Source organism: Parasteatoda tepidariorum, chromosome 2, assembly GCF_043381705.1.
Source record: "Parasteatoda tepidariorum isolate YZ-2023 chromosome 2, CAS_Ptep_4.0, whole genome shotgun sequence".
NCBI classification, from domain to species: domain Eukaryota; kingdom Metazoa; phylum Arthropoda; class Arachnida; order Araneae; family Theridiidae; genus Parasteatoda; species Parasteatoda tepidariorum.
The window spans coordinates 74,286,752-74,314,228 of NC_092205.1; the positions used below are offsets into that span (position 1 = coordinate 74,286,752).

The window sequence follows — 27,477 nt, forward strand, 5'->3', positions numbered from 1 at the left end:
TGTGAAATGAAGAATTTTATTCCAAATTCATTTTATAAACTTTCTGTTTCAAGTATACAAAGTGTCTGCTTTCAGTCAAAATAAAGTCAAACAACTACAGTTCCTTATAATGAATTTGAATTTTTAAAATAAATTAATGTTTTAAACAAAAATAAGATACATACACAGTTGTTAGTTCTTTTTTAAAAAAAAATGTTCTGTCGTAGAAGGGGAAAATATAAATTTTAACAAGTGCTGCAACAAAACCAAAAACTGCAGCCTAAAGGCTTAGCAGTTTCCTCAGCCCGTTTGAAATCGGGAGAGTTGGCTCAACAGCAGCTACCTGTTGTAAAGCTACACCCTCTGTTTTAATGCAATCAAATCACAGCATAGTAACAATTACAATAGTATTCTCAAATGTTGTTAATGACATGACAAGCAGGCAGTCTATTTTGACTCAAAATAATGAGGCTCCTTAACTGTTAGGCAGAAACTGTTGCTTCATTTGAAGAAGCTTCTACTGGGGAGGAATTCTCACATTTAACAGCAGCCTAAAGGAAAATAAAAAATATTCAATCAGATCTTCAATATATAGCCACACAATAAATAAATAAAACACCATTGTTATTGTAAAAGATTGAAAATCAATTGTGGCATTAAATGTATCAATTTTATTTTTTACTTTAAATAAAAATCAATAGTTTAATAAATGTTGAAAAATTTAAACAAGAGTTGTTATGTGCTGTAAGCATGTTCTGTTTTAACACTTCACTGTTGAACTATTTATTTTGAACAAAACTGAGCAATTTGAGAAAATGAATTCTTCAATTTTTTTTAAAAAAAAACTAATATTTTAACAACGATTGTAATTTAAAATAATAATGATTTATTACATTTTTCCGTTAAAAAAATATCATACAGATTTTAAGCACATGTTTTCAAAGAGTAACACAAAGATGTTAAAAATTTGGGTTCCTTATTAAACACTAAAAAGGTCCATTTTGTGCCATGTCTATTTTCAGTAACCCAACCCCAATTTGAGCTACATTTACTTTTATAAACACGTATCTTATGCTATGTCCATTTTCTTAACTTTAAATTTCGAGTAAGCCATTTTACAGATGAATTATTAAAGATTTATACGGAAAAAAAAACTTGTAGCAACCAATTAATTAAAGACAAAGCGCTCGTCCCTCAATGAGGTGCCCTGCGTTTGAAGCCAAGTGATGGCTGGTCGGCACGAATTCTGCTCATACCGACCAAACAGTGATGAAAAATATCCCTACTGGTAGAGGGATTAGGGGTTAGAGTTTCATTGCCCTCACGTTTACCGTGGGTTTTCCTCTCATCTAATGCAAATGCGGGTTATTCCTTAAAAAAGTCCTCCACGAAGACCAATTTCTCCCAATACTTGATTCAGGAGTTCTCAGCTTTTAGATTGGGTTCAAAATTATTTATAAGGCTTTGGAGTTGAATATTTGTAAGTCGCAAACTTAAAATTGAACTGGCTGTTCAAAAACAATTATAAAAGTAATCATTGCTATCTGTGAAAATATATTGAGTTAGATCCCCAGGGGGAAAAAATTAATGATGATACACATTGGTGATTAGATTACCATGAAATGTCTAACAATATGGAAAACTTTTCAAACAGGAAGGAATTAAAACAAAAATTTAGGGAGATTTTTATGAGGAAAACTATTTATATGAGAAAATAACTTTATAAAGAATATTTCTTATAATTCTGAAATGCAGAAATTCATGCAGCTGATTTTATTATTTTGTATTATTATACTTTTTTTCTTCTTTTTACAGGTTCAAATAAATTTAGCAATATTTCCTCCTTTTACTGCATTGTTATTTACCTGTTCTGTCGGCGTTTGATCATTGGAGTAACCCTCATTACTTGCTTGCTGAGAGTCACTAGGCTCACCAGAAGATTGTGGTACAGAAGAAGGAGAAACATTCACACTATTAGAATTTTCATTGGCAGTCGCAGTCTCGTCCGATTTAGACTCCTCTGCTCCACCCTCATAATCTTGATCTTTCCTAGAAGGACCACCTTCAGAAGATCTACCTCTAGGGCGATAACCACCACGAGGTCTTCTGCGATTCATGCGTGGTCTGTATGGTGGACGTCGGTAGCCACCCCTCCTGTTATCCCTGTTTTGTCGTTGGTTATCTTCATCAATATCCTATAAATATTTATAAGTCAAAAATTTTTAACAAAATACATTTCAATATAAACACCTTAGCAATAATAAACGTGATAAACAGAAAAAGTCAAAATAAATGTGAAGTTTTTACTCTAAATATACAATTAAATTAATAGTGAAATCACAAAAAATCTTGTAAAGAGCTGCACCCTAACAAGCGTAATTAAGCTACATCAGAGAAAATATAATAACATTGAAAAAAGTAGCCAAAGTAAAGAAAACAAACCTTATTATCTCCCTCAACCCCACTCTGACTACCTTCAGTATCACTTCTGGGACGGTTGGGTCTGCGCTGCTTGAAATAACTTCGAGTAAATTGGCGTGTTCCTCGCCTATTTCCACCTCTTCCTCTCTGAACTCTTTGATTATCTCTCCTTTCATGAGGCTCCTATCAAGATAAAAGGAACTTTAATTTAAAAATAAGAGCAAATTATATAAAACTAGTGACAGGCTCATTATTGTTAACTTGCTGGTTATTTTCATATTTCTATAAACGAATTAGAAAATAGAGGAAATAGTCAAATATCTTGAGATGTACACATTGGATCCCAAAATACATAGGTAAAACATTTTCTGATGAGGCAATGAATGATAAGAAACTTTTTGTATTTCATTTCAGCTCTAATCACATTTTAATTTGGTTTCATTAGACAGGTTTTTTTAAAAATACAACCAAATCTATCAAGCTGGAAATTTTTTGATACTCAAAGAAAAATGTTTATTTGAAGTTTCTATGCACTCAATAATAATAAAAAATTTTTTTCATTGAATTTGAACTTGAAATTTTCCTCCAAAATATATATATTTTTTAAAAAAAGTTAAAAATCACAGGAAGTTTTATATATAAATAGAAAAGGTATTCAAAAATATATTAGAAAACCCTACATAAATATTTAAGTAAAGGAGATTAATTGCTGCAAACAAATACCATGAAAACTTAATTTTGTTAACTCACAGAGAGTTAAATATTTCGATTTTTTGCTCCCTTATCTCTTCACAGTTAGTTGTCACTCATATGCAGTAACTGACCAGTAAAATTACTTTAAGTGATTTTCATCAACATTTGATTGATGAGTCACAAATAAAACTTTGATCACGTTCTCTGCAATGTTACAGCTTGGTTTATTATCATTGTTTATTATTGAGAAACTGCATCCAAACTTCCTATAATATCAAATTCTCCAATTAATTTAAAAAAAGAGCTGATTATGAAAAAATATATAATTTCTTATCTGCTGAAATTACATTGGATTAATATAATTAAAAGTAACAACGTTTTTAAAATATATAAAATATTGTTCCTTTTAATTTGTTTGCATACAATTAGTTTGTTTACATTGCCAATTGGGCCTGAAAACCAAATATGTAAAGAAAATTAACTATTATAATTACAAACTCAGTAAGAAAGCTGTGATTATAGTTAATCTATTTTAGAAATACGATAACTTGTTTCTTTTTTTGGCTTAAATATATTTGTAAAGATGACATGGATTTGCAATACTATATTTTACAGAAAATTCATACACTTCAAAAAATTAAGCTAGGGTAAGAAAAAAGAAGTCAATAAAATGATAATCAACACAACTGCTGATAAAAAAACCTCAAAATTTCCTTCATTTCCATCAGGATCTATATTCCTTGGTGGCCCTCTTTGGGGACCTCTATAATATTGCCTAAAGAATGGACGTCTAATTTGCCGACGCATTGGTCTTTGCATTTGCTGTTGTTCACCATCCAATTCTTGGCTCTGACTATCTTCTCCACCATCAGTTTGCTGTTACACAAACAAATAAATAAATTAGGAAATACATTTAAAAGTTCAAATACAATGTTTAATACATGATGGATAAAATTTATTAGTATGCAATTAATACTCTATTGCCATAACAGGGATCCTACTAGTTCTTCAAAAAAAAAAAAAANAAAAAAAAAAAAAAAAAATGAGTAAGAAAGGATTGATGAAAAATGGTAGGAAAATCGGAGAGAGAAAAAAAAAAGTAAAGGCATGTCCTTTACCTATTTTTCAAGAATCTTAAGATTAAACATTTTATTATGAACACAGAATATTTATACTAAATGGAAATAATATAAGAGAATTATATTGTGAATTCAAATAAACAGAAATATCTATTAAAAAAGAATAGATTAGTAAAAAAGAAAATTATCTATAACCAATTATATTTTAATCAATATATTTATATATATATATATATATTAATNCCTTACTATGTGTTGTATATTGTGGGTAAGTTTCATAAAATTCCATGTGTAATTTCTTGAGTTATCGCGATTTTTGTGAATTTTCCTTAATTTATGATAACCAGTGTATATTAATCAATTAGTGAAAGTTTTAATAACTTGAAAAGGAAAATAGTGTGAGTATGGGACAGAATCTTTTGACACAAATATAATTTTATGAATAACATTTAAAATTTATACAGCAGAATTGACTATTAGAATTACTTTTAACTAATTAGTTTTAAATCACATGAAACTGCTAATTTCTTTTCCAAATTTCTTTTAACTGAATTTTAGAAATACTGTCTGTTCTGTGTTCAATATAAATTCCATAAAGTAATAAAATTAAAAACCTTATTTTGAAGAATTTTGGTTGATTTCCTGAACACATTTAAAGACTCACTTAGTGATAGTTGCGACAAACACACACACACAAATAAATAAATAAATGGGTGATAGAAAGTAAAGCTTAAATTATCCATAAATGTAGAGTAATTAATTATTTCTGAAGAAACTTTTAAACAAAGATACATCAAAAGACCATAAAATATTTCTTATTTCTATCTTTCATTTTATTTAATCGAAATGAAAAAATTATTTCAATTTTTATTACTATCTGCAGTTACCATATATTCCAGCAAATAAAATTTAAAAAAAAAAATAAAAAAAAAAAAAAAAAAAAAAAAACAGTGTTAATTTATACATCATTAATAAAGTTTATACTGACTATATAATATTTGCTGTTCATGAAATATCAATGCATTTTATAAACAATAAAATAGATATGATTAACTCTGTACCAATTTATCCCATCACATTTTCTTTAATTATAAAGGATTTTTAGAAACATAGCTTTAAGTTTATGTTTAAAAAAAAAAAAAGATAAGTTAAGGTGATTTATTCAAAAGTATTTCAAAAAACACAGTGAAACTTTTAAAACATACCATAAAACTACAAGTTTAAAGATTCTCATACATCATCTTTGTCAAAATCAATGATGTTAGCAATATCGTCATATGGACCCAACTCTGCTAAAGATTCTGCTCAGTCCCACAAAAAACAGTCTTCATCTCCATCCAAAGAATTAGAAAATGCCACACTTTTTCTCGCATCTCGTATCATTTGACTGGTTGCCTCACAGCATCTTTATTTAATGGCAAATGTATCACACCCAGTAACAAAGTAAAATATTTTTAACTTGAGAAAATTTTGTATGCTTGATAATGTTTTTATCTTTAGAAATTTTCATAATTTGTTTTTTCAGTCGACTTATACACCCGACATACCAGAAACTTGCAAATTTATGATCAAAAATAAGGGGTCAACATATTCATCAGGATATATTCTAATTTTTTTTGGCTTATGATTATCATATCACTATGCTAAGTGCTGTTCTATACTCGTTTTTATTAAAAATGATAAACTACAAAGAACCAATTGAAAACAAAATTAATGCTTGATATTAACTAGCATTTCAAATAATTCTGCATCTCCCAATTGAAAATGAAAAAAGTGAAAAATATTTTGAAGAGAAGAGAAACAGTGTTCAATACTTTCTCTTAAATGCAAAGATTATTTAAACATTCAAAAAACTTATACAATCTACAATTTAGCCAGCTTATTGGCGAGTTGAGATAGACAAATTTTAAATAAAAATCAATATTTCTTGTACTTTACTTACTCTACTCTTCCAATTTAGAATTTTTTGTTTATTCATAAAGAACAAACCAGACTTCAGTAAAATGAAAAAATAAAATGACTTCTCTCTTTAGCAAAAGATAAAAGAAAACAACTCAAATAATTTTCACTACAGAACATTCTGAACAAAAAGGAGTAAAATTCAACCTTCGACAACTAATCAATGATGCCGTTTTAGATGTGATCATCACAAAGGTAAGACTTTACCTTCAATCTCTTCGCAATTCATATTCAGTATTCTTATTAAGTGTTCTTGAATAGCAAAACGCCCTACTTGCCCTTTGATCCCAATAGATGCGTACTCTTTGCTCTTCTTGTAAAAATAAGCCCAAATCCCTTAAAAACACTGCCTTTTTACTCATATTCCATATTGAAAAAAAAAAAAAAAAATTATTCACTGTTTAAATAACAACACAGTTGTCAAATTATCTGTGTTTATAAGTTTAATTTTGATTACTATTACAAATATTTACTTGGTTAGGATTATTCTTAACTGGTTGAATTTTTAGAAGTATCCTTTTTTGTGGAAGGGTTTTAATAAGTTTCATGTGATTTTAAATTTTAAAACTATTTTTTAAATAAAAAAAATTAAATTACAGTTGTTATCAATCATTTTTTGTTAGTTTACCTTTTTTTGGAGAAAAAAAATAGCAAGTCGTTAATAATTTTTATAAATTACAAATTTTTCTCTTATTTTGATAAGAGATTTCCTTTTTTAATTATACACATAAAATAGTATGAGAGGGTAATTTAAAAATTGTTGAGGATAAAATTCAGTTATTACATAATATTACACATTTTGATTAATTTTAACAGAGTTAAGTGAGTGGCCTTTCAAAATTCAAAGCACCCTTTTCAGAGAGAAAGCTTCCGTCTGAATAGATTCTTTCATCTGTATAAAAAAAAATTAGGCAGTTTCTAAGAGCTTAAAAGTTCTAAGGGCCCTAATTTTTTGTTTTCAAAATGAAGGAATTTTTAAGGACTGTATAAAAGTTTAGTTATCAACAGTTACAGAAACCAATAACCTTTGATAATTTAAAAGAAATCTGGTTAATTTTATTCAATCAGAATTTTTTTTTAATAAGATTTACAATTTGCTATTATTGCTTAATGCCCCAGTTTCTATCAAATAAAAAAAAAAAGAAACAGATTTTTTTTAAAAAACTTATTTTTGAAATTATTGGTTAATTGGTTAAGGCGCTTTCACTTTGTATAGATTTATTCCATTAGGGGAAGAAAAAAAAGAAAACACTTTTTATTTAACCTTTCATAATAATGCAATTTAAAATTAATAAGAAAAAACTTACGCGGGATCTAGGGACATATTTTTTCCTAGGAAACCAGCGTCCTCTCATACGATTCCTGTCTGCAGCATAAGGACTACCAGCTACTGGAGCTCCATTTGGTCCTGTTACATTAGCAGCTTCATTACCTTTCTCACCAACTACAACGTCAAATTCTACAACCTCACCATCACCAACACTGCGAACAATTTTTTTAGGATTGTTTTTCTTTATAGCAGTCTAAAATAAAACATAAAAGAAAAATAAGTAAATTATAAGTAGGAGTTCATTAAAAAATAAAATATACTTCTACAGCAATAACACAGTTAAACTTGTAATTAGAAACCTCATTAATGCAAATTTTTTACTAAGTTAAAATCAAAACTTGCCTTCGACAATTTTCCATTTAGACCATGTTAATGAACTTCAAAGTTTTGAGTATTTATTTTGATAACTTTTTATTTTTTTCCCTTATGACTTTCTACTGAAATAAAAAATGGTAATATATTGAAAAACCAAGTACTTTTCTTCCAGATACTGCTATTTTTAAAAAACTTTTCTTTTTACATAAAAGAAATGAAATTTAATTTAAAAACTTAGTCATTAAAAATGTTACTTGAGAGCATGATAACTAAGCTAAGCATGATAACTTAATAGCAATTCTTTTTAGGGGGGGGGGAAGTGAATTTTTTTTGTATTTGAATATTTAAACAACTTATTAAATTGTTTAAATATTCAAAACAAAACTTATCTAGTTTTGTCAAAAAACACAACTATGTCTTTAAAATTAATTGTAGTTTCAAAATTAAAGCATCAGTGAATCAATTTTTTGAAAGAATTTCAAGAACGGTCCCTTTTCAAAATTAAAAACAATGTGAATGGTCTATTTTAAGATATGCTATAATTAATTATAATATGCTATAATTAAATTATTCCAAAAAATTAACTTAGAACTTAGAGCATGAAAATATTTGTAAAGTATCCATAAACAGACCCAAATTTCCTCTAAACGGAAACTTGGTTAAATAATTTTTTTCTTACCTTACCAATCTCTTAATATTACATTTCAGAATTTTTTGTTATCAGGAACTTATTAAATTTAATAATGGAGGAAAAAAAAACATCTAACACCTAATGTAATTATTTATCACATCACAAGGTACAAAATTATTGCATGACTTAGTGACTTAACTTAACCCTTAAGGGACCACCGGTGCCATATAGGCAGGGCAGCAAAAACCAATAATTTACTGTTGTTTTATTGCCATATTTACAATTAGCTTAATTATAAAAATATAACAAAAATTATAATTAATATTATATAATTAAGTTCAATGGTTCCCCAGCCTATTAAAGGACAAGCCCTACTGTGCACACCTCAGTTTCCTTGAACTTGATATTATAATTTTACTTGGTAGGAAGTAAATTTTGCAATATCTCTGTACCATTATGGGTTAAGGTTTCGGTAGATCACTAAAATTAAAATTTTAAAAACTTCAAAAGCTGATACACACCTGATGAACAAAAATATCTTCTTTGGTATCACTCCTAAATAAAAAGTGAAAAAAAAATTACTTTCTTAACAAAATGAGTATTTACAATTAGCACGGTCATAACACGCTATAATTTGAATAATGTGCAAAATACAGTTTTAAGTATTTTTCATAAAGAATATTATAAAATACTGCAAATTAAACTTATATAGAAATAAGTATAACATAGTTACAAAGTATTTTTTTAGTAAAAAAATTTTAACTGTGTGATAAAAGTAGCAATTTGTTATCTCCTAAAAGATAACCTAACTATAATTTAGCCACAAATAGAACTAAATTTAACAAATATATACATACTATTATATGAATTGGTTTATTAAGAGTTTGTAATTTTGGAAATTATATTTTAATATTTAATGATACCACCAGCAAACTATATATAAAAAAAAAAAGGAAATAAAGATTAAAAAAAAAGAAAAGAAGCTATGCTTGTAGTTATTAAGGTTGGGTTTTTGACATGATGCATCAAAAACCTGGTGCAACTTTCATTGGAGATATTTTATTTGCAGTCAAACTACAGAAAATGATTTATTCAAGTACAATATTTGCATTATTAATTCTACTATAATAATGACTTCGATTCTAGCCAAAATTATTAAAATTAACTGCTTTTTCAAAACAGTGCTATTTATACTTTATCATCAAAAGTGTCATATATGAAACAATTTCAGTTTATATTACCTATGAGTTATTAATTATTATAATTCTAAATATACTAATTAGTTCTACCAAGCCATAATTTAGGCAGATTTTTTTAGCTTAGGCAAAACTAAAGTGATTTCTCAAAAATAGATGTCAACTTTTAAAATTCTTTTAGATTCTCAATATTTATTGATGCTTATATGTACATGAACATTACCCTATAAATCAGGATTATAATATATTCCTTAATAAGTAAACTAATTATACTTTATACAAAATAAATTTAAATATTTTTTTTACATATATCATGAATAACTTTTAAAATAATTTTGTTTTAAAATAAAATTGATGTTTAGTGCCTTACATACAATAAAGTTAATGCAACCAAGAAAATGGGGTTTATAAAATAGCAATATTTAAAAAAAATATATACAGTGGAACCCCGATTGTACGTTGTCCGTTATCCCGCTTCTTGCGTCATTTTCTGCTGATCCGTGAAAATTGCCTATACCGATAACGTTAAAAAATCCCGGATTTTGTATTACCCCTTTTATGAAAATCCCGTTTGATACGTTTTTCTACCAACAGATCAAATTAATTTTTTTTTATTCTACAACTCTCACACAAACTTTTTTCTAGTTTTTTGAGCAAGAAAAACTTGCTTTTCAGCTGCATGGAGCGATTCTTGCATTCTTTCTGTTCCATTTGTCAATAGGGGGGTGGGGAACAACAATAAAAACTACATACATAAAAATTCTAACACAATTTTTACTTGCAAATGTAAATCAAGAAGTAAATTTGCAAAAAATTGTTAGTATTGAACGAGTTGTAGATGAAATTGTAGCTAAAAACAAAGAGGAAGTGAAGATTACTAATCTTTTCCATTAATTTAACTGGTAGGTGTCAATTTTTAAAAATATGCATAGATTTTTCGTAATCCCGATTTTACGTTATTCCGGTTCGAGCGTTTTTTATCGCTAGTCCGACCGAAAACGTAAAATCGGGGTTTCACTGTATATATATGAAAACTGGAATTCTTAAAATTTAATAAATGATAGATTATTTTAAGTATGCATTTTTCTTTTCACCATTGAAGTTACTTTTAAAATAAACAACAGTTATGAATTTGCGTTGCAAATAAAGCAATAAATAAAAATAAGAGTTACGTACTAGCTAACAATCAAATTTAAATTAATAATTCAATACTAAAGTGGTCGTAAATAGATTAACTGCATTAGTAGTAAAAATTAAGCAGCCTCTTTTCAGAAAAAAATAATAGCCACTTTTAATGTCTAGTCAGATCGCCAGCACCCAATATTAATTTTTTTAAGAAAATACATAAAGTGAACTACACTTTTAAAAATTATTGAAAATAAATTAATTTGGTACATTTACGTGGCATTACATCCATCCTTCAGATAGAGCAGTAGAATCTGAAATTTTGCTGGGAACATACTTGTAGAAATTTTTATAAATTATATTTTTCACAATTCAAAATTTAATATATTTTGATAAATAAGGACAATGAAGACAGTATTTAAAAATTCAGTGCTTTCTTTAAAATTCATTATTTAAATTTATAACATTTTATTGATAAAAATAAACAAATTAGCATCCAATTTAATAATCAACATATGCAATAATATTTTTGAAAGATAAAATACATTCAATTCTTTCTACTTTTTCTAACATACTAACTAAGGAATTATATTTAATATTGTGATTTTTCGTTCTGACAATACTTTATCCTATTATTGGAGCAATTTTATATAACTTTATACATACCTTATAACAAAGTTAAATGAAAATATGATAAAACAGCACATCAATTTTAAGGCTACTCAATGAGAATTTAAAAAAAAAAATACAATTATTTGTACTTATTTTCTATCCTCTAAAATTAGAAACCCTTTCAACCTTTGCTATTCATTAATAGGTTATTTAACTTTTTTGAAGAAAAAAAATTTTAATAAATACCATACATATCAAAATCAATGCATATAAAACCTGAAAAGAATTAAGAATTCATAAAATACCTGTTAATAAATCCATAACCATTTTTCACATTGAACCATTTCACAGTTCCTTGTACTTTAGTAGCTAAAAAATGTTAATTTTAATAAGATTTTTTATGCATTTTTCAAAGCAAAATTCATATTTACTATGCCAATAAAAAAAAGTGTCATTTTACAAGCTAAAATTTTTAACCAATACATTTTTTCCGGCAGAAATCACTTAATTTGAATTTAGTAATGCTGTTTCTTTCTTACTTGAAAAAAACTTACTTGAGAAATACAAATTTACTAATTTTTGAAGACATGAAAAAGGCATCAGTTGCAGAAACATAAACACATCATACAATATTTTAATGACACTGACATTTAATTTTAGGAAGAAAAAAAATCCCTGATATTTCCAAGCATTTCAGGAAAATTTCAATGTAAATCGAGACCATATTTTATCTATGCCAAGGAATTTTTTATATGAAAACTCAAATATTATATTTTGTGAGGAAAAAAAATATCACTGAAAGAAGATGGAAACATGGAAGAGTTTCACTAAAAGGGTATTAATTTTTACTAAAGATAATTGTATAAGATATTGGAATTATTTTAGTAAAGTATGAAATCAAGGTATGAAATATTGATCTAAGCAAATTTTTAGAAAAACATTGTGTCCCCTGGTGCTGCTTTTGCAAACATACACCTTTAAAATTTTCTATTACCAAGTTTCCATTAGAGAGAATCTATTGCAGAGTTTTTTTTACTTATTTAAATACCAAATAAAGAAAGGGTAAACCAAATAATTTGGAATTTGATAAATTTACTAATTTAGAGCATTTCAACTGAAGACAAAATAAAAAAAGAATGAGTGAAAAAATGTTTTTAAGTGAATTTTTAATGATATATTTGGCAGCAGCTTTTTTACTGAGGGTAGTTAGTTACTTTAACTGCATTCCAGTATATATCGTAAGTCAGAACAAAATGGGATCCACTTGAAAATGTGACCATGAAAATGTGAAATAACAATTTGGGAAACATATTAAAAGTTTAGAAGCATAAAATTTTTATATAAATGAGATATTCTCCAGAAAAAGTTTAAGAAATAAGTCACGAGTAGCACAATTAACACATTCATGACATTTTTACAAAATTACATTTGGCTTTTTTAATTCTGTTAGTTCAAATTTTACTTTCTTTTTGATAATTGGGCTTTCACTTTTTCGCTTTGCATTTGCACTTTGCTCTAGGATTTGATTTCCACTTAATATTCTCCAATATTACTTTAAAAACAATATTCTACAGCCATAGTATGGTTCTAACTTTTAATTTATAATTCCGTATAAATTAATAATAACTCCTGGTTCTTTAAGTTCCAGTTGAGAAATATCTTGATCTCCCAAATTTGAATAAAAAAATATTTTAAATAAGGTTGCTGTTTGTTGTATTAAGTATCTCTTAGACATGGAGCTAAAACAAAGCAAAATTTATAAATGACACAAATAAAATAAAAAAACGAAATTTTTCTTAACTCACTCTTTAAAAAATTATTTATGATAGAAGTAAAATAAATCATAAGAATCAGAAAGGAAAAACTATCAATAGTAAGAATCTATACAATTGCTGGGAATGCATTGAAAAACCTTCCAAATTAAACTCTGTAATTTTCAAATAGCTCAATTAAGTATTAAAATTCATTCCCTTCCCTGAAAACTATTATCTTATAAAAAAAAAGAATTTATTTTTGATGGTTAGAATTTCACCCAAAGAAAAAAAACAGTGAGTATGAAACAGTAGACAACTTGCTACTTTCCAAGTATTCTGCCTCCATCATTTTGCAATCAGCCTCCAACAAATTCATGTCAAAAGAAGTTGAACCTAAATGAATATCATGCATCACACCTTTTCCCATTGGAACATTATTTAACTTTAATAACTGTCATAATACCACTTCAATGTGGTGCACACAACATAACCCAATGCATCATTTGAAATATAAAAATAGAATCCTTGAAACATCAATGTTCCAAAAATGAAACATAAGGTTTAAAATAATATTTAGGCTTAAAAATTTAAATGCTGATGAAATTTTGAAGCTCATTGATAACAGAGGGAAATATAGACCTTTTAAAACCTTGTAAGAATTGAAGTCATATTATAAAAATAGGATTTTTGGAAAATTATATTATAAATAGGATAAAATTTTAAATTATATCGAATTTCTAAAATTCATAAAAAAAAAATCAGGTAATTAGGGAAACTGAACCAAACTAAATTAAAAAAATAGTTTATAATGTAAATTTTAAATTGACGAAATATAATATTTTGTCTTTAATTGCTCATTAATTTTATATTCTATGTCCAAGTTCTATTTTTGGAACATTGGCATGTAAACAATTAAGGAATTGCCTTGTTGTTCTTTTCAAAACTATCTGCGCGCCAGTAGAAATAGTTAAGTTATGTTCAGAACAATTAATTACCAAGTACACAGAATTGAAGAATATCAGATGCAAGACTATTGTGTTTTAGAGTCGGTTTTGAATAGTGCTTAAGAAGGGGATATTTCCCATTCTTGATGTGTCGCGCCAACTACATTCGCCAAGGTGCAAAATAAAATTTAAACTAGTAATTAAAAAAACAAGTAGACCCTTGCCCGGGGGTGGCTAGGAGTTATAACCATTCTGTGATGTTTTCTTAGTTTCTAAGTACAGTGTTTTCATCGTGCAGAAAAAAAATGGGTGAGAATTTCTCACCTTTTCTAAAAAACAGGGTGAGATTTCAAAAAGTTAAGTGAGATTTCTAAAAACTAAAAAAATACAAACTCTTGAAAAAAAATCATTTCTTTAATTATAATAAATTTTAACTTCTTCTATTTTTTAAAGCATTCAATATTTTTGGTGCATCATCATAGAAGATTTTGCCTTTTCAAGGTATTTGTCCATATTGCACATAAAAAATTTGAACACCATACGTGAAGAAACCTTACCTACGATAAACACGTGGATGCAGAGAAATGTGTTCTGAAAGGGGTTTTCGCGGTTGTGTCCAGTTGTTCGAAAAGGTTCTGAACAATACTGGTAAATAGGAAAGCTAGATAACGAGGCAGATGTTGAAAATATTGAAAGATCTAGGAAGAAAAGTAAAATGGATTTTATTCTACATGGCGTAATTCGAAGCTTTTTCCAAAATGCGAGAAATTCGCGAATTTTGAAATTGATTTATAGAATACACGAATTTCCCGCGGTGATAATTTTTTAATGCGAGAAAAGAAACAAATATGCGAGATTCTCGCGCTTTAGTGAAAACACTGTAAATACTAAGGCTTGGCGATTATTTTGCCACGGAAATCTCACCCTCAAGAACGCTATGTTGGCTGCAAAAGGGAATAAAAAGTACATTCCTTGGATATTAAAAGATTTAATGTCATTGTGGTACTAATTTTTTAATTAAATGCATTTATTACAGCTAGGCATCCTCGAAACTGTTGATAAATTTAATCAAATTTTAGAGCTATTTTATAGGAAAGAAATAGGATACATGTTTGCAATATGTTTATATTTTATGCCTTTTTTATGGCAACACTTTATATTATAGAATAAATAGGTAGACATGTATAATCATAAAATTGTTACCAACTTAAGTGCAGTGTTAAGAAAGCCGTTGCTTATTTGTAAACATTTTATATAGATCTGCAGAAATAATGAAATGCATGTTTAGCATTGTTAAATGAGTGTTTTGAGTGTATATTGCTATATTTTTAGGAAATTTGAGAAGTAGCAAAGTTGTTGCCTGGAGGTAAACATTTAATAATTTTTTTATTGTCTATACTTGGCAATTTAAAAAAAAAACAACAAAAATGAATTTTTAGTTTAATAGGTCTGCAAATGTTTCTCTACCTCTATAACATATGACAAAAATGGCACCAATTTAAAATGTGGCAAAAATTGCTAAGGATGAAAAAAAATAACCAAAATATAACACCATGCGTAAACAGGATTGTTCTGAATCTTTTCAATGCATCTGAGGGTTTTCAATATTTAACATTTCTGAGGAATTTATGCATCGGTACTTTCTCATGCCAACAAAATTCAGCAAGGTTACACATTTTTAAAATAAACATTCAGTGAATAGTCAGTTATTGTGGTGACGAATAATATTCTTTTCAGTGGATATCCTAATGAGATGCCTTTAGTTACTTACAGGCTAGTGCCTTGAACTTACCAAAACTTGGAGTAAATGCTGATACAAAATTCATTCTGGCATTTTAAAGCAAAGGGTCAGCTTCTCGCAGTTTTCACCACAATTAAGAATATGACCGTTGAACCAATTAACGTTGTGAAACAGAGAACGATCATAAAGTTACAATGTTAAGGAATTCCGGAACGTGTCAAAGCAGAAATTGTTTGTAAACATAAATCAAATGTAAACACTGAAAATTATTAAGCCTATTTTACATGCAAGCAATTTATCAGATTCCTGCAGCCCAAAACCAATCATTAAGCAATTTTTTGAAAATAATATGACCGTTCAACCAATTAACTTTGTGAAACAGAGAACGAGAATAAAATTACAATATTAGAGAATTCTGGAACATGTCAAAGCAGAAATTGTCTGCTGAACGTAAACAGAGAAAGTTAATAAGCTTATTCTACATGCAAGCAATTCAAGTTTCCAGCATCCCAAAACAATTTTTGATAATGAAATGTAAAGATAAACTAGATTATATTTTAATCTAGTAAAATTTTTTAAGCTGATAGTAAAATAAATTGATGCGATAAATTTTACTACAGAAAACTTTGTAATTATGATAAGCCAATTGTTGCATTTCTTTGAATGAAATTCACATACATACACATATGAATTGATAATAGAACTATGAATTAAATTTATTTAGCATCACTTTTTAATTTACACAAATGTAAATGACAATTTTTAGGTTACATTAGACAAATATTAAATTATTTTTCAAACCTACATATTCAAGATCTTTAGTTACCACAAATCGATCAAACACAAAATTTTACGCAAGCAATAGAAAACTAAATTAGTTATATGTAAGTTGCAAGTAGAAATGTATATATTAGTCTGCTACCATAACAAGTACAACATATGCACATTTAGTCTAAAACATTATTCTGTGCTATTAAAATTTCACTATATCAAACATAATAAGATATAATAACAGTTACAAGAAATAAGAAAATTTTAATTCCTGGACTTAATAATAGTTGTTATTGCATGAAACGTGTAATAATATTGCCCACTCACGATTTCTGAATCGAGAGTTGAAATCTATATCGAATTTATGTTATAAAGTGCAGATTATAAAAGACCAGTACTTTTAAATTTTACAGCAAATTGTTAAATGCTTGAAATTTCGAATAAGATAACGTGTTTCTGGCTTAACATATGACCTAATCACTAGTAACTATGAGATTACAGGTATTAGGCCTAATGGTATTCTACACAACTATTTTGTTAAGATTGGTATAATTAATTACCAAGAATTTTTTTCGGGGTGTTGGTAGGCGCAGTGGATGGTGAAAGTTCTTCTTTAGTGTCCGACATTTTTGATGGGACAACAGTTATTCAAATCTGTCGAATCCACACCTTCACAAAATAAACACTCTGATTTTCACTCACGTTTTGATGTTGTGCTGAATGCGATTACAGATAGTGCACACCACACCGGTGGGAAAACAACAACAAAAAAATAAAATAATTTTGAAAGAAGGTTTTCTATTGGCTGATACCTAAACTTTATGTAAGAGAAATCTTCACATGAGAAAATTCCTCGAAAAAATTTTTAATTATTAAATAATAATTTATAAAGGGTCATTGATTTGGTTTCATTTAAATTTTTTTAATTAAAAAAACAAATTTAGTGACTGTAACCTGCATTAAACAACTAAATTTTCCAACGATCCCGTTGCCACCAGCTGAGCACTCTTTTCTATCATCACATGTAAAAAAAGAGGAAGCCAAATTCAATATCATTTAGCTATCTATTTCGCTTTTAAATTTGTCTTATTGATGTAAGTATTTTTCGCTATAGATTTTATTTCTTATAGGTTTCCTTTTTTATGTTAATATTTGAAATGTTAACAAATAATGTTATATAATTTATATCCCGGCATAATAGACTATGTAATGGCCGAAAATAAAGTTAAGCCTTATTCTTGGCACGAGCTGTAATTTTTGGCTGTTTTAGTACTTTTATTTTATCTGTTGTTCAATGCCTAAATTGAACTACTGTCTGTGATTAGATTTTTTTGTATGATTTCTTATTTAAACAAAGAGTGACTCATGCGCGTCTTGTTTGTAGAGGAGATTGCCGCGTTGCACGTTTACTGTTCGGATTTAGGCTTAAAAGTTCAATAGAAGCTTAATCAATTTTAACATTAAGCTCTAATGTTTACGATTGAATTGTTAGGTTGCTTTTTTTCGTTACACGTAGAGCTATTTATTATTTTTTATTCGTTAAATTTAGGAAAATACAATGTATACTTAAGTAATTTCAAATAACGTTTACTTAATAATTAATTGTATATATAAAGTTTAAAAAATAAACAAAGTCTGACTACAAAGTGTGTATATTGATACGTAACCGATCTAATTTTATAAATTTTTTTATCTTTTTCTTTTTTTTTTTGTTGCTTAACGTTAGTTACTTAATGATTAATAAGAATCTTGGCATGTTCTGATCACAGATCTGATCAAAGTTTTGTATTAAATTATACGAATTATATTCCAGGATTGCATATTTTTGTTGATATATAAAAATTTGAACCGGCCTATTATCTCTGCCAACAGTAGTTATTAGAACCTCTTACAAAATTTCATGAACTGAAAAAGAATTATAAGTCTTGACTTTAATATGATGCATGCAATGGCTAATTTTAATTATTCACCTAGAGAAAATTAATTACTTCTTGATGTGGAACATATATTTCAATGTTGAATTTTAAAAGTATTGTTATATAAATGACAGGTCTCTTGACTGTGTTTACAATTGCTTGACTGCTTAAATTATCTCTATTGCTAGCAAATATTGTTGCATATGTTGTTTCTTCAATTTATTAGGTTACTGGGCTTCTGTGGAAAATTTGCCAGTTCTTACTTGTAACAAAAATATTTTTTTTCTACAACTGGGGAAGGGTTAATAAAAAGTAGATTATCTAAATTAATATGAAATTTTGTTATTTTTATGCTGACTGCAAGTGCATAATGAAATAAATGCGAAACCTTCATTATATTCCAATTGTAATATTCATTTACTTCCATTGTTGGTGACAATTACCCTCAATTTTATGCCATGGAAAGGATTACGCATTGATATTCTCACTATATTTTTATTATGCTTCAGGCAACAGTATTTAAATTTAATTTTAAAAAATTCAATCAATCGCAAAAAGTTTCACTCAGGGTGTGGGTGCTGGCACTACTTTTACTCACTAATCACATATCATTGAAGAATTGTACTTCAGAACGTGCACTGTAGTGTCGTACTGTAGTCACCATCAAAAATCAATTATTTTACTCATAGTATGTTGTCTAACTTGAATAATTTAAGAAGAAAGGTAATTTCTTAAATCAGATTAAGCTTCACAACCTAATATGAAATCAATGCTTCCGTATTATCTTAAACCATGAACTCTTATTATGGTGTCAATTGTAGGATAAGATTAAGAAAAGTGAAAGGTTCTGGCCATTTTTCTTGCTTCTAGTTTGAGGGTAGTAGATCCTATTTAGTCTTGAAACATTTAACTAAATATCTAGCTAGTATAATTGATTAAACTTGCGAGTATTGTATATTTTTTATATTTAAGATGTTTTGTTTTCAGTTATTTAAATAATGGAAGGTGAAGAAGAATATACTACCGCTAATGCTGGAGCTTCTGCAACTTACCCCGTGCAGTGTTCTTCTCTTCGAAAAAACGGTTTTGTAATGTTGAAAACTCGTCCATGCAAAATCATGGAAATGAGCACATCAAAAACAGGAAAACACGGGCATGCCAAGGTATACTTTTGATTCAACTTGAGTTTCTGATATATGATTTGTCAACTTTAGTTGTAGAAATTAAATGGTGTCTTTTAAGCATGGGTTTACTAATCTATCTCAATACTTAGTCTGTTTCATATTGTGCATAAGGTTGCTCTGTTTAGATGTAGGGCATTAAAGTACTCAGAAACTTGCTATTTTTGCATTATTTTTTATCTAAGATTGTGTAGAAAGTGTTGATTTATTTCAATCCAGTTGTCTAATTTTATAATTTAACCTAACTGTTTGTCCAATGTTAATAAATTTTTGGTATTTGTTAATATATGGTTAAGTCATTGCTTGTCACTTTAACATATGTGTAAGAATTTATTTTTATAGAAAAGGTCTAATATAGTTATAGACTATTTTTTAAATAAGAATTTTACCATGTAAAAGAAAAGCTCTTGCTTATAGTTGGTACAATGAGTTGACAGGCTTTCAAATGCTAAGCGCGATCAACCAAGGGTTAATGTATAGATCAATGCAAGATAGGTCATTATCTTAATAAATTGTAAAGAAAATATTCTGAAAAGTTTTTTATATTTGTGTATTGTTAAAGCCTTAAATTATCTAATATATACGACATCTAAAGTAAGTGGAGAAAATTAAATATATTGTTTTGTTTTTTTTAGGAATTTTTTTTTTTTTTAAATGCCTATGTATTGTGAATTTTCCTTTCTAAAATCTGGATATGTTTATTTTAGGTTCATCTTGTAGGACTTGATATTTTTACTAATAAAAAATATGAAGATTTATGTCCATCTACACACAATATAGATGTTCCAAATGTTAATCGTTGTGATTTTCAAGTAAATATTCTTTTAAAATATTATGGCTTTTTTTTAATGATTTACATTCTCAATAAGCTGTCAACGTAATAAGACTTTGATTGTGTTTATACATTTGTTCCATTTAACATGTACATAAAAGTTCAATATCCAATTGTTATGTAGATTATGTGATGGTACGAGTTCCTCTTTGAATATCAGTTAAAAGCATTTTTTTTTTTAATATGATAATGACTTGTAAAGTACAAACGACTTGTAAAGTTTTTTTTTTGGAACCTCTTTTATTTGTTGGTGGCCAAAAGAAAAATCTCTTTATATTATATAATTGTTGTGTAGATATATAAAAGTTTTAAGATTTTAAATGGTAAAAAAAAAAAACTTGCAACTTTGAAATTAATATTTAAGAAACTATAAATGGACACAAATTTTAGTAATGATGTATGGACATGAAGTCAGTGGTGTAACATTAATTTTTTTAGCTGAAATGTATCTATACCTTGTATAGATTAATATAACTCTCCTTGATTGTTTTAAGGTACGATTAATTTTTTTAAAAATTTGATTACATTTAAATTAAGTCTATAATAATAAATTTTCTCTAAGAAAAAAAAGTTTAATATTATTTTTTAAGAAAAAGAAAAGTTGGATTAAAAATATAAAGTTGGTGATGTATCCAATTCTTGATTTTTAAGACTGATAATAATTTCTTCTAAGAAAATGTGTGTAAATGGCCATGATGTGCAGTGTAAAGGGATGCAATAAACTAGTATCTATTCAGAAAGAAACATCATGGTTTTTTGGGCGATGAATTGATTTATAATTATATGTATTCAAGAGTAATTTAGTGTGTAATTATCTAAAAAAAAGAAGTTTTACTTTGTTTTGATTCTTTTTATTCCATATTTTTTCACTTATATTTTTCTATTTGCTAAATTTAATGTGTTGAAACTTTATTTTGGAAATATTGATTAATATTTTCACAAGGTCATCTAGATCTGCCTTTTCCCTAGTCCAAAAGTCTGAAGATATGGTATCTCTTAACAATAATCTAGATTTATCTCCATAAAAATACTAAATCTGTCTGTTTTTTTTTTTNTTTTTTTTTTTTTTTTTTTTTTTTTTTTTTTTTTTTTTTTTTTTTAAGCAAGATTTATTTGTTGTGTAATTTTTAAGGCTGATAAAGTTACTTTAAATTTAAAGAATGTTCATATATTAAAAATTTTAGTAATTCAAGAAACTATTTTCTTTGTTTCATATTTCTATATTTATATTGTAGATAATAAATTTGTATCTTTGGATTCTTTCTAGCTTATTGATATTAGTGATGATGGATTTGTGACCTTAATGAATGATAAAGGAGAAACTCGTGATGATCTCAGAATTCCTGAGGGAGAATTGGGTACCAAAATTAGAGAAGAATTTGGCAAAGAAGATATTACAGTTATAGTAAGTTTTTCTTAATTATTGACATACTCTCTTAATGCATAGGTTTTATCTGATAATTGTGTTTAGCCAGGGATACTCGTGTGCAACCTTTGTGAGTGAATAACCGCATATGGCAGGCTGAAAGGTCATGTGCTATAATTTTTATTTGAGCATCGCTTTGAAGGATTAACGCCCGTATTCTCCATTGACCCTAACCCTAAGTCAGAGTCCAAAATTTCATTTCACCGTGTACGTAACTGCGAGTTACTCTAACCCAGAGTTAAGTAACTGTAACCTGAAGATATTCCCGGTTAGAGTAACCGCACATGCGCAGTAAACGAGTGTTTGTTCATTTACTTCGTTTTCTTCGTCTGTATTTTTTATATTTCTGCTCTTTTTCGTTTGATAATTTTAATTGTTTTGAATTTCGATTCTTTTTTTGTATTTTTAACCTGCAGATTTCCCTGGTTTGAACAAATGCGGATATGAAGGAGATTTTTTTATTTATTTATGTTTCCAAAAATAACACTTTTGATATTCCGTTGCTTATGTTCAATGAGGTCAATTTTTTCACTTGATGCAACTATAATTAATTTATATCTTTGCCTTGCATTCAAAAAAATATAGCATACCATAATATTAATAAAATCAAAATTAAATAACACTTCATTTTGATGTTCGGTTGCTTTTTTTCTGTTTAATAAGATCATTTTTTTTTACTCGATGTAACTATAATTAATTTATATCAAATAAATGCTTATTAATAAAATGAAAATTAAATTTTCTTGAATTAGTATCTTCTACAGAAGATACTATATATATTTCTCAAATTATTATTAGCAGTCGTTACAGCACTTAAATAATTTTTCACTCGAAAAAAAAGTCATGGATAATAAAGATTGCGGCTACAATAATTCAAATGAATATTGTAAGTAAGAAGATTGTAAATAATTTAACTAACTTCTACTTATTTTTTTAAAAGAAAGAAAACAATCAATACTTGAAGGAAATATAAAATTTAAAAAAGAATGTAATTCATTAAATGTTTTTAGATTTCGATAATATCTATCGAGATGATAGATCTTGCCCAAAAATAAAAATAGTTTAGAGTTGAACTTCCAAAATAATGTGCAATATTTAGATATGAAGATAACGAAAAGAATTTAAAATTTTTTTAATTCATAAAATAAAGCTATTAATTAAATTTAAAAACATATACATTATTTTAAATATATATTGGAAATTATGCTGAAATAAATATTACTTAATCAATGCAAATTTTGATCCGAGGTAACATTTTAACTACACAATAATTTGCATCAAATAACTTTGAAAATCAGGAAATTTAGAATTTTATAAGCATAAAATAATCTGCTGAATATTTCGAAAAAGTAGGATCATTTGGAAGAGCTTTATTGCTTAAAACTATATGAAATTAAAATGCCCGTCTTTAGTTGTAATTTTTAATATATAGCCTGACTACTTTATGACATATGGGGCATTTATACAACTGATATATTTCCATGTACAATTATTTAAATAATTAAATTTTTATAGGCATAATTCTTTGTAAAATTTTAAAGTTTCGGAATATTTGTTCCGATTATGACATTTTCCTTTAAAAAAAAAAATAGTTTCTTATTCACCAAATCATCGACGTCGATTCTCTTCGTGAAATAAAAGTTTTTTTGATTGAATTTCAGTTACATTTCTATGGTTGCTTGCAGCTTTATGATATCCATAATAATAAAATATCTAAATTCATAATAATAAAGCTCGGATCCTTTTGCTCATCAGTACAAGTCAGTTAGGAAAACGAAACTAAACATATTTTTTATTTGACCAGTAAAAGAGAGATTCAAATTTAATAACTCGATGCAATCTTTTTTTCTTCTTTTAATAGAAATTTTTTATGAAAATAGCAACGAAAATTGAAAACAAACGCTGTTAATACGGATATAAATCTACCTCCTGTAACTAGCAGTTAAGAAACCGACGGTCAAAAAATAATGGTGGAATCGCTTTTGAACTCTCGGTCGAAGTTTCCAAACCGGGGGTTTTGGAACTGGCCGTTACGCGTTAGGTCAGAGTCAACGGTGAATACGGGGGTAAGTGTTTAAAGCACCTGAGTGCTTTGCGAATATTGAATCAAAACATAAAGGACTGGAGAACGATCATCTTTTGGATAATAAGATACAAGCTTTTAGAAGCTTTTAAAATGTATTTTTATTGGTGCAAAACTAAAATTATTTGATTATTTTATTATGTAGACATGCCGGCCCTCCTATTTTTTTATGTGGTAATTTAGCCTCCAGGGCTCTGTCTAATCTAATTCTTTCCCTGCCAATTGACGATTTGATCGATTCTCTGTGCAATTGTGATCTGATTGTTTCTTTTAAATTCATGAATGTTTCTTTCTTCAACAAAGATAAAAGGAATAAGATTAATCTCATGCATTGTAGAGTTAATTAACATCTAAAAATGAGTAATATGATGCCGTTTAGCAAGACCTATACTAAAGAATTTTCATTTATTACTTCTTCAAAAAGTTAAATTAATTATGCTGTTTGCACTGTATGTTCAGCAGATATTTTGGTAAAACACAAAGGGTGAGGTGGTATTACTCAATGCATTGAGAGAGAAAAAACATCAGCAAGAAAACTCTCAAGATATCAAGAACTCTTGCTGAAAACTAAACACTTGACTTTTGTGCTATCCAGAATAAGTGTGTGTTTTTTTTTAATTCTAGTAAATAAAAGTATTTAATTTTCTGCAATTATACTATTTTTTTATATTAGAATTTAATGCTATAACACTAACATTTGTATAAAAATTATCAGATTTGCCACCAACTTGTCTAAATGGATCATGGTATATGACAATTTAGTCATTTAATTAAATTTGAGTCATAAAATTTTTGTTCTTATTTATTCAATTATTTTCATGCTTTAGGCTACTAAAGGCAACTATTTAAAAAAAATTCTGCGGCAACCCTGTTATCAAGGAGTAGGTTTCCTGGCAGCAGAATAACCAAGCAATACGGTTGTGCCAGGACTAGTACTTCTCCCATAATGTGGGGAAATGGCAAAGTCTAAATAAATTGCTATTGTCAAAATGCTGAGAAAGAACTAGTTTTCTCTTTTTACCCTGCCAGCTTGTACAGCTTCGCCATACAGTGTACAGTATTTTACCCAATCGTACGGGTGGTTGTTAAGATCGTACGTATTTATTTGCTTTTAAGTTTTTGACATGCTTATTTAAATCAAGATTTACAAAATTTTAAATGCCCGCTATGAAACACTTCTCTGAAAATAAGTCCGAGATAAATATAAATTGTAATAGGGTTGGTTTCGGGAGCCACCACATGAAGCACGAGCAATCTGTAACCAAAAAGAGTGGATATGCGCCTTGATGAAATTAGTCAGTCGGGCTGCTGATATATATGATCACACAGCTGGCAATATCGTTAGATGCTAACTTTTTTTTACACCACAGTCATTATTAAATTAATTAATAGGAATATTATGTAGATAAAAATTAATTTCTGGCAATTTTCTGAATAAAATATTATAAATTTAAGAATTGTTTAAGTTACTTAATAAGTAAACATTTACATAGTAAATCTTTTAATTCTATGTACTTATTTCTAATATAATGGTCTTTAACTATATTAGTTTTTGTTTGGGAGCGTTACACTAAATTCTTCACTCCCTTTCCCTCTTTTGGTGTCTCCTTTTTTTCTCTTGAGATTGGCATATATTGTAATCCTTGGCCGAGTAAAAGATTGAATTTTTTCCAGTTTTGCAAGATTTTAAGACCAGGTGTGTCTCTTACAAAATCCTAAGCAGAAGTTATTAATTTTATTTTTTGTCTTAGTTAAGGTACAGATGGTGCACCTCTAATCTAACAGGATTAAGTTGGTTTTTTAGTCAGTTTTTATGTAGACTATTTAATATTCTCGGGATTTGTTTGTTACGCTAGTGAGTAAAAGTGCTTCAGTTCTTGAATAACATTTAGGGGCATTAAAAATTCCATGTCAGTGTGGCTGTTTAGTGTAACTTTGACTCTTTTCTTAATGAATATTCAGTTTCAGTCAGCATTTTAAATTATTATATTACAATATTAGATTAACTATGTTAAGTTCTGCTATTTTGTCGATAAATTTGTAAGAAGATAGATGTCCTTGAATTGCTTGTAATTTCTTAGTCGATAATATTAATTATTGAATCTAGCATAATTGTCAACCATTATTTGTTAAGCTCTATCTATCTTTGTGTATATTTATGCTTGGTTTATAAATTTTTCGTGTGTTTGTTTAGCCACTATGTATTGTCATGAACTCACTGAAAAGAATTTTCCACATTATTTAAATTTTTAAGCTCTTTGAAGTATTGTAGGATTTAATCAACAAGTGTGATTTACTATTGTTAAATTTGCTACTTATAAATATTGACACTTATTTATTTATTTTAGGTTACAGTGCTTTCAGCTGTTGGTGAAGAAGCAATCGTAGCTTGTAAAAATGCAAGTTAAATGACTGCAATAATAATAAAAAAATATGAACTTGTTACTGGGGAGCATTTTTTCCTATGTGGCTTCTTCTGTGTTTTTAAGAATAAAGCATTCCCTGCAATTTTTACCACGCTTCTAAGCTACAACTGGAGAAATATATAAAATGTGTGTTAGTTGAAAATTCACTGCTTACCTCTTAATCAATCAAGATTTTCATAAGGTGTGAAATATTTTTGACACTCAAATTAAAAAATTTACTAAATTAAAGGCAATATGTAAAATTTGTGCTTTTCTGAAATGCTAACTTTATTCTTTGAAGAAAAACATATATTTAAATTAAGGTGCTAAATTCTAAAACTTTCGACCTAATTGTTTTTGTTGTCATTTCTTTCCATAAAAAATGTCTTCATCAGTAATAAACCAAATTGTGTTTTGTATTCAGTTTTCCTTATTGAGTTTTGTTTTTCTTGGAGTGAGTTTGCAGAGAAGTATATGCGATAGAAAGTTATTGTGGTAGTACAGGATTTATATGGGTTTCAATGTCAGTCCGTTTGAGATTTTTTATGTAGCCAGCATTTTGAGAGGAAATGTTTACTCTTAAGTAAAATATCTATGGTTTATTCCATGGTGCGTAGCGCTTTTAAAAAGTGCTTAGTTTTCCCTTTTCTAAAATGAGTTTTTTTTTTCTTTCTTTCTTTGCCATGTCGTTTTTCTCTGCCTATTATACAGAAGGGTGGTTTTTGCATTGTTCTTATTTTTCACAATCCATTTCAACGTGCTGTCAGTCCACAGCCTATGATAGTGTCAATCTTGTTACATATTTGATGAGATCCTTGGGGCTCTGCATGTGCGTCTACTGAGCTGGGCTCAGTGAGATTCTTGCACTTCGAAAATTCTTTGCATTATGTTAATGTATATAGTGCTTAAAAGATACTTTTATGTTTATTTTTTTTGTTGAGAAATTTGGCTACACACTGAATTTACTTTTGCAAATTATTTTTTATTTGTCAGTAAAAAGCTAATGAAATGTATAGCCAGGCTTATGATTTTCAGTATTTTTTAACTCTAATTTTGGAGGCAGGAGTTTAATTGCTACTGTTAG

At 27.8% G+C, this 27,477-nt stretch overlaps 2 protein-coding genes across 4 annotated transcripts; one reads left to right on the forward strand and one right to left on the reverse strand.

The window, feature by feature from the left end:
• On the reverse strand, positions 1 to 17,546 carry LOC107445297 (ypsilon schachtel). Its single transcript, XM_016059661.4, has 8 exons — positions 17,111 to 17,546; positions 11,646 to 11,709; positions 8,929 to 8,962; positions 7,439 to 7,654; positions 3,796 to 3,969; positions 2,422 to 2,583; positions 1,845 to 2,174; positions 1 to 530 (listed from the first exon to the last, which is right to left on the reverse strand). The coding sequence occupies exons 1-8, from the start codon at positions 17,175 to 17,177 to the stop codon at positions 462 to 464; spliced, it is 1,116 nt and encodes a 371-aa protein (XP_015915147.1). The 5' UTR covers positions 17,178 to 17,546; the 3' UTR covers positions 1 to 461.
• Positions 17,508 to 26,812, forward strand: LOC107445298 (eukaryotic translation elongation factor 5). Of its 3 annotated transcripts, none has more exons than XM_071177757.1 (5): positions 17,508 to 17,644; positions 19,454 to 19,629; positions 20,355 to 20,459; positions 21,747 to 21,884; positions 26,337 to 26,812. In XM_071177757.1, the coding sequence occupies exons 2-5, from the start codon at positions 19,465 to 19,467 to the stop codon at positions 26,394 to 26,396; spliced, it is 468 nt and encodes a 155-aa protein (XP_071033858.1). In that variant the 5' UTR covers positions 17,508 to 17,644; positions 19,454 to 19,464; the 3' UTR covers positions 26,397 to 26,812. The 3 variants fall into 3 exon arrangements, with proteins under 3 accessions (XP_071033858.1, XP_071033859.1, XP_071033860.1); XM_071177758.1 differs by lacking the exon at positions 17,508 to 17,644 and adding an exon at positions 17,658 to 17,800; XM_071177759.1 differs by lacking the exon at positions 17,508 to 17,644 and adding an exon at positions 17,925 to 18,196.
• Positions 26,813 to 27,477: the final 665 nt, after the last annotated feature.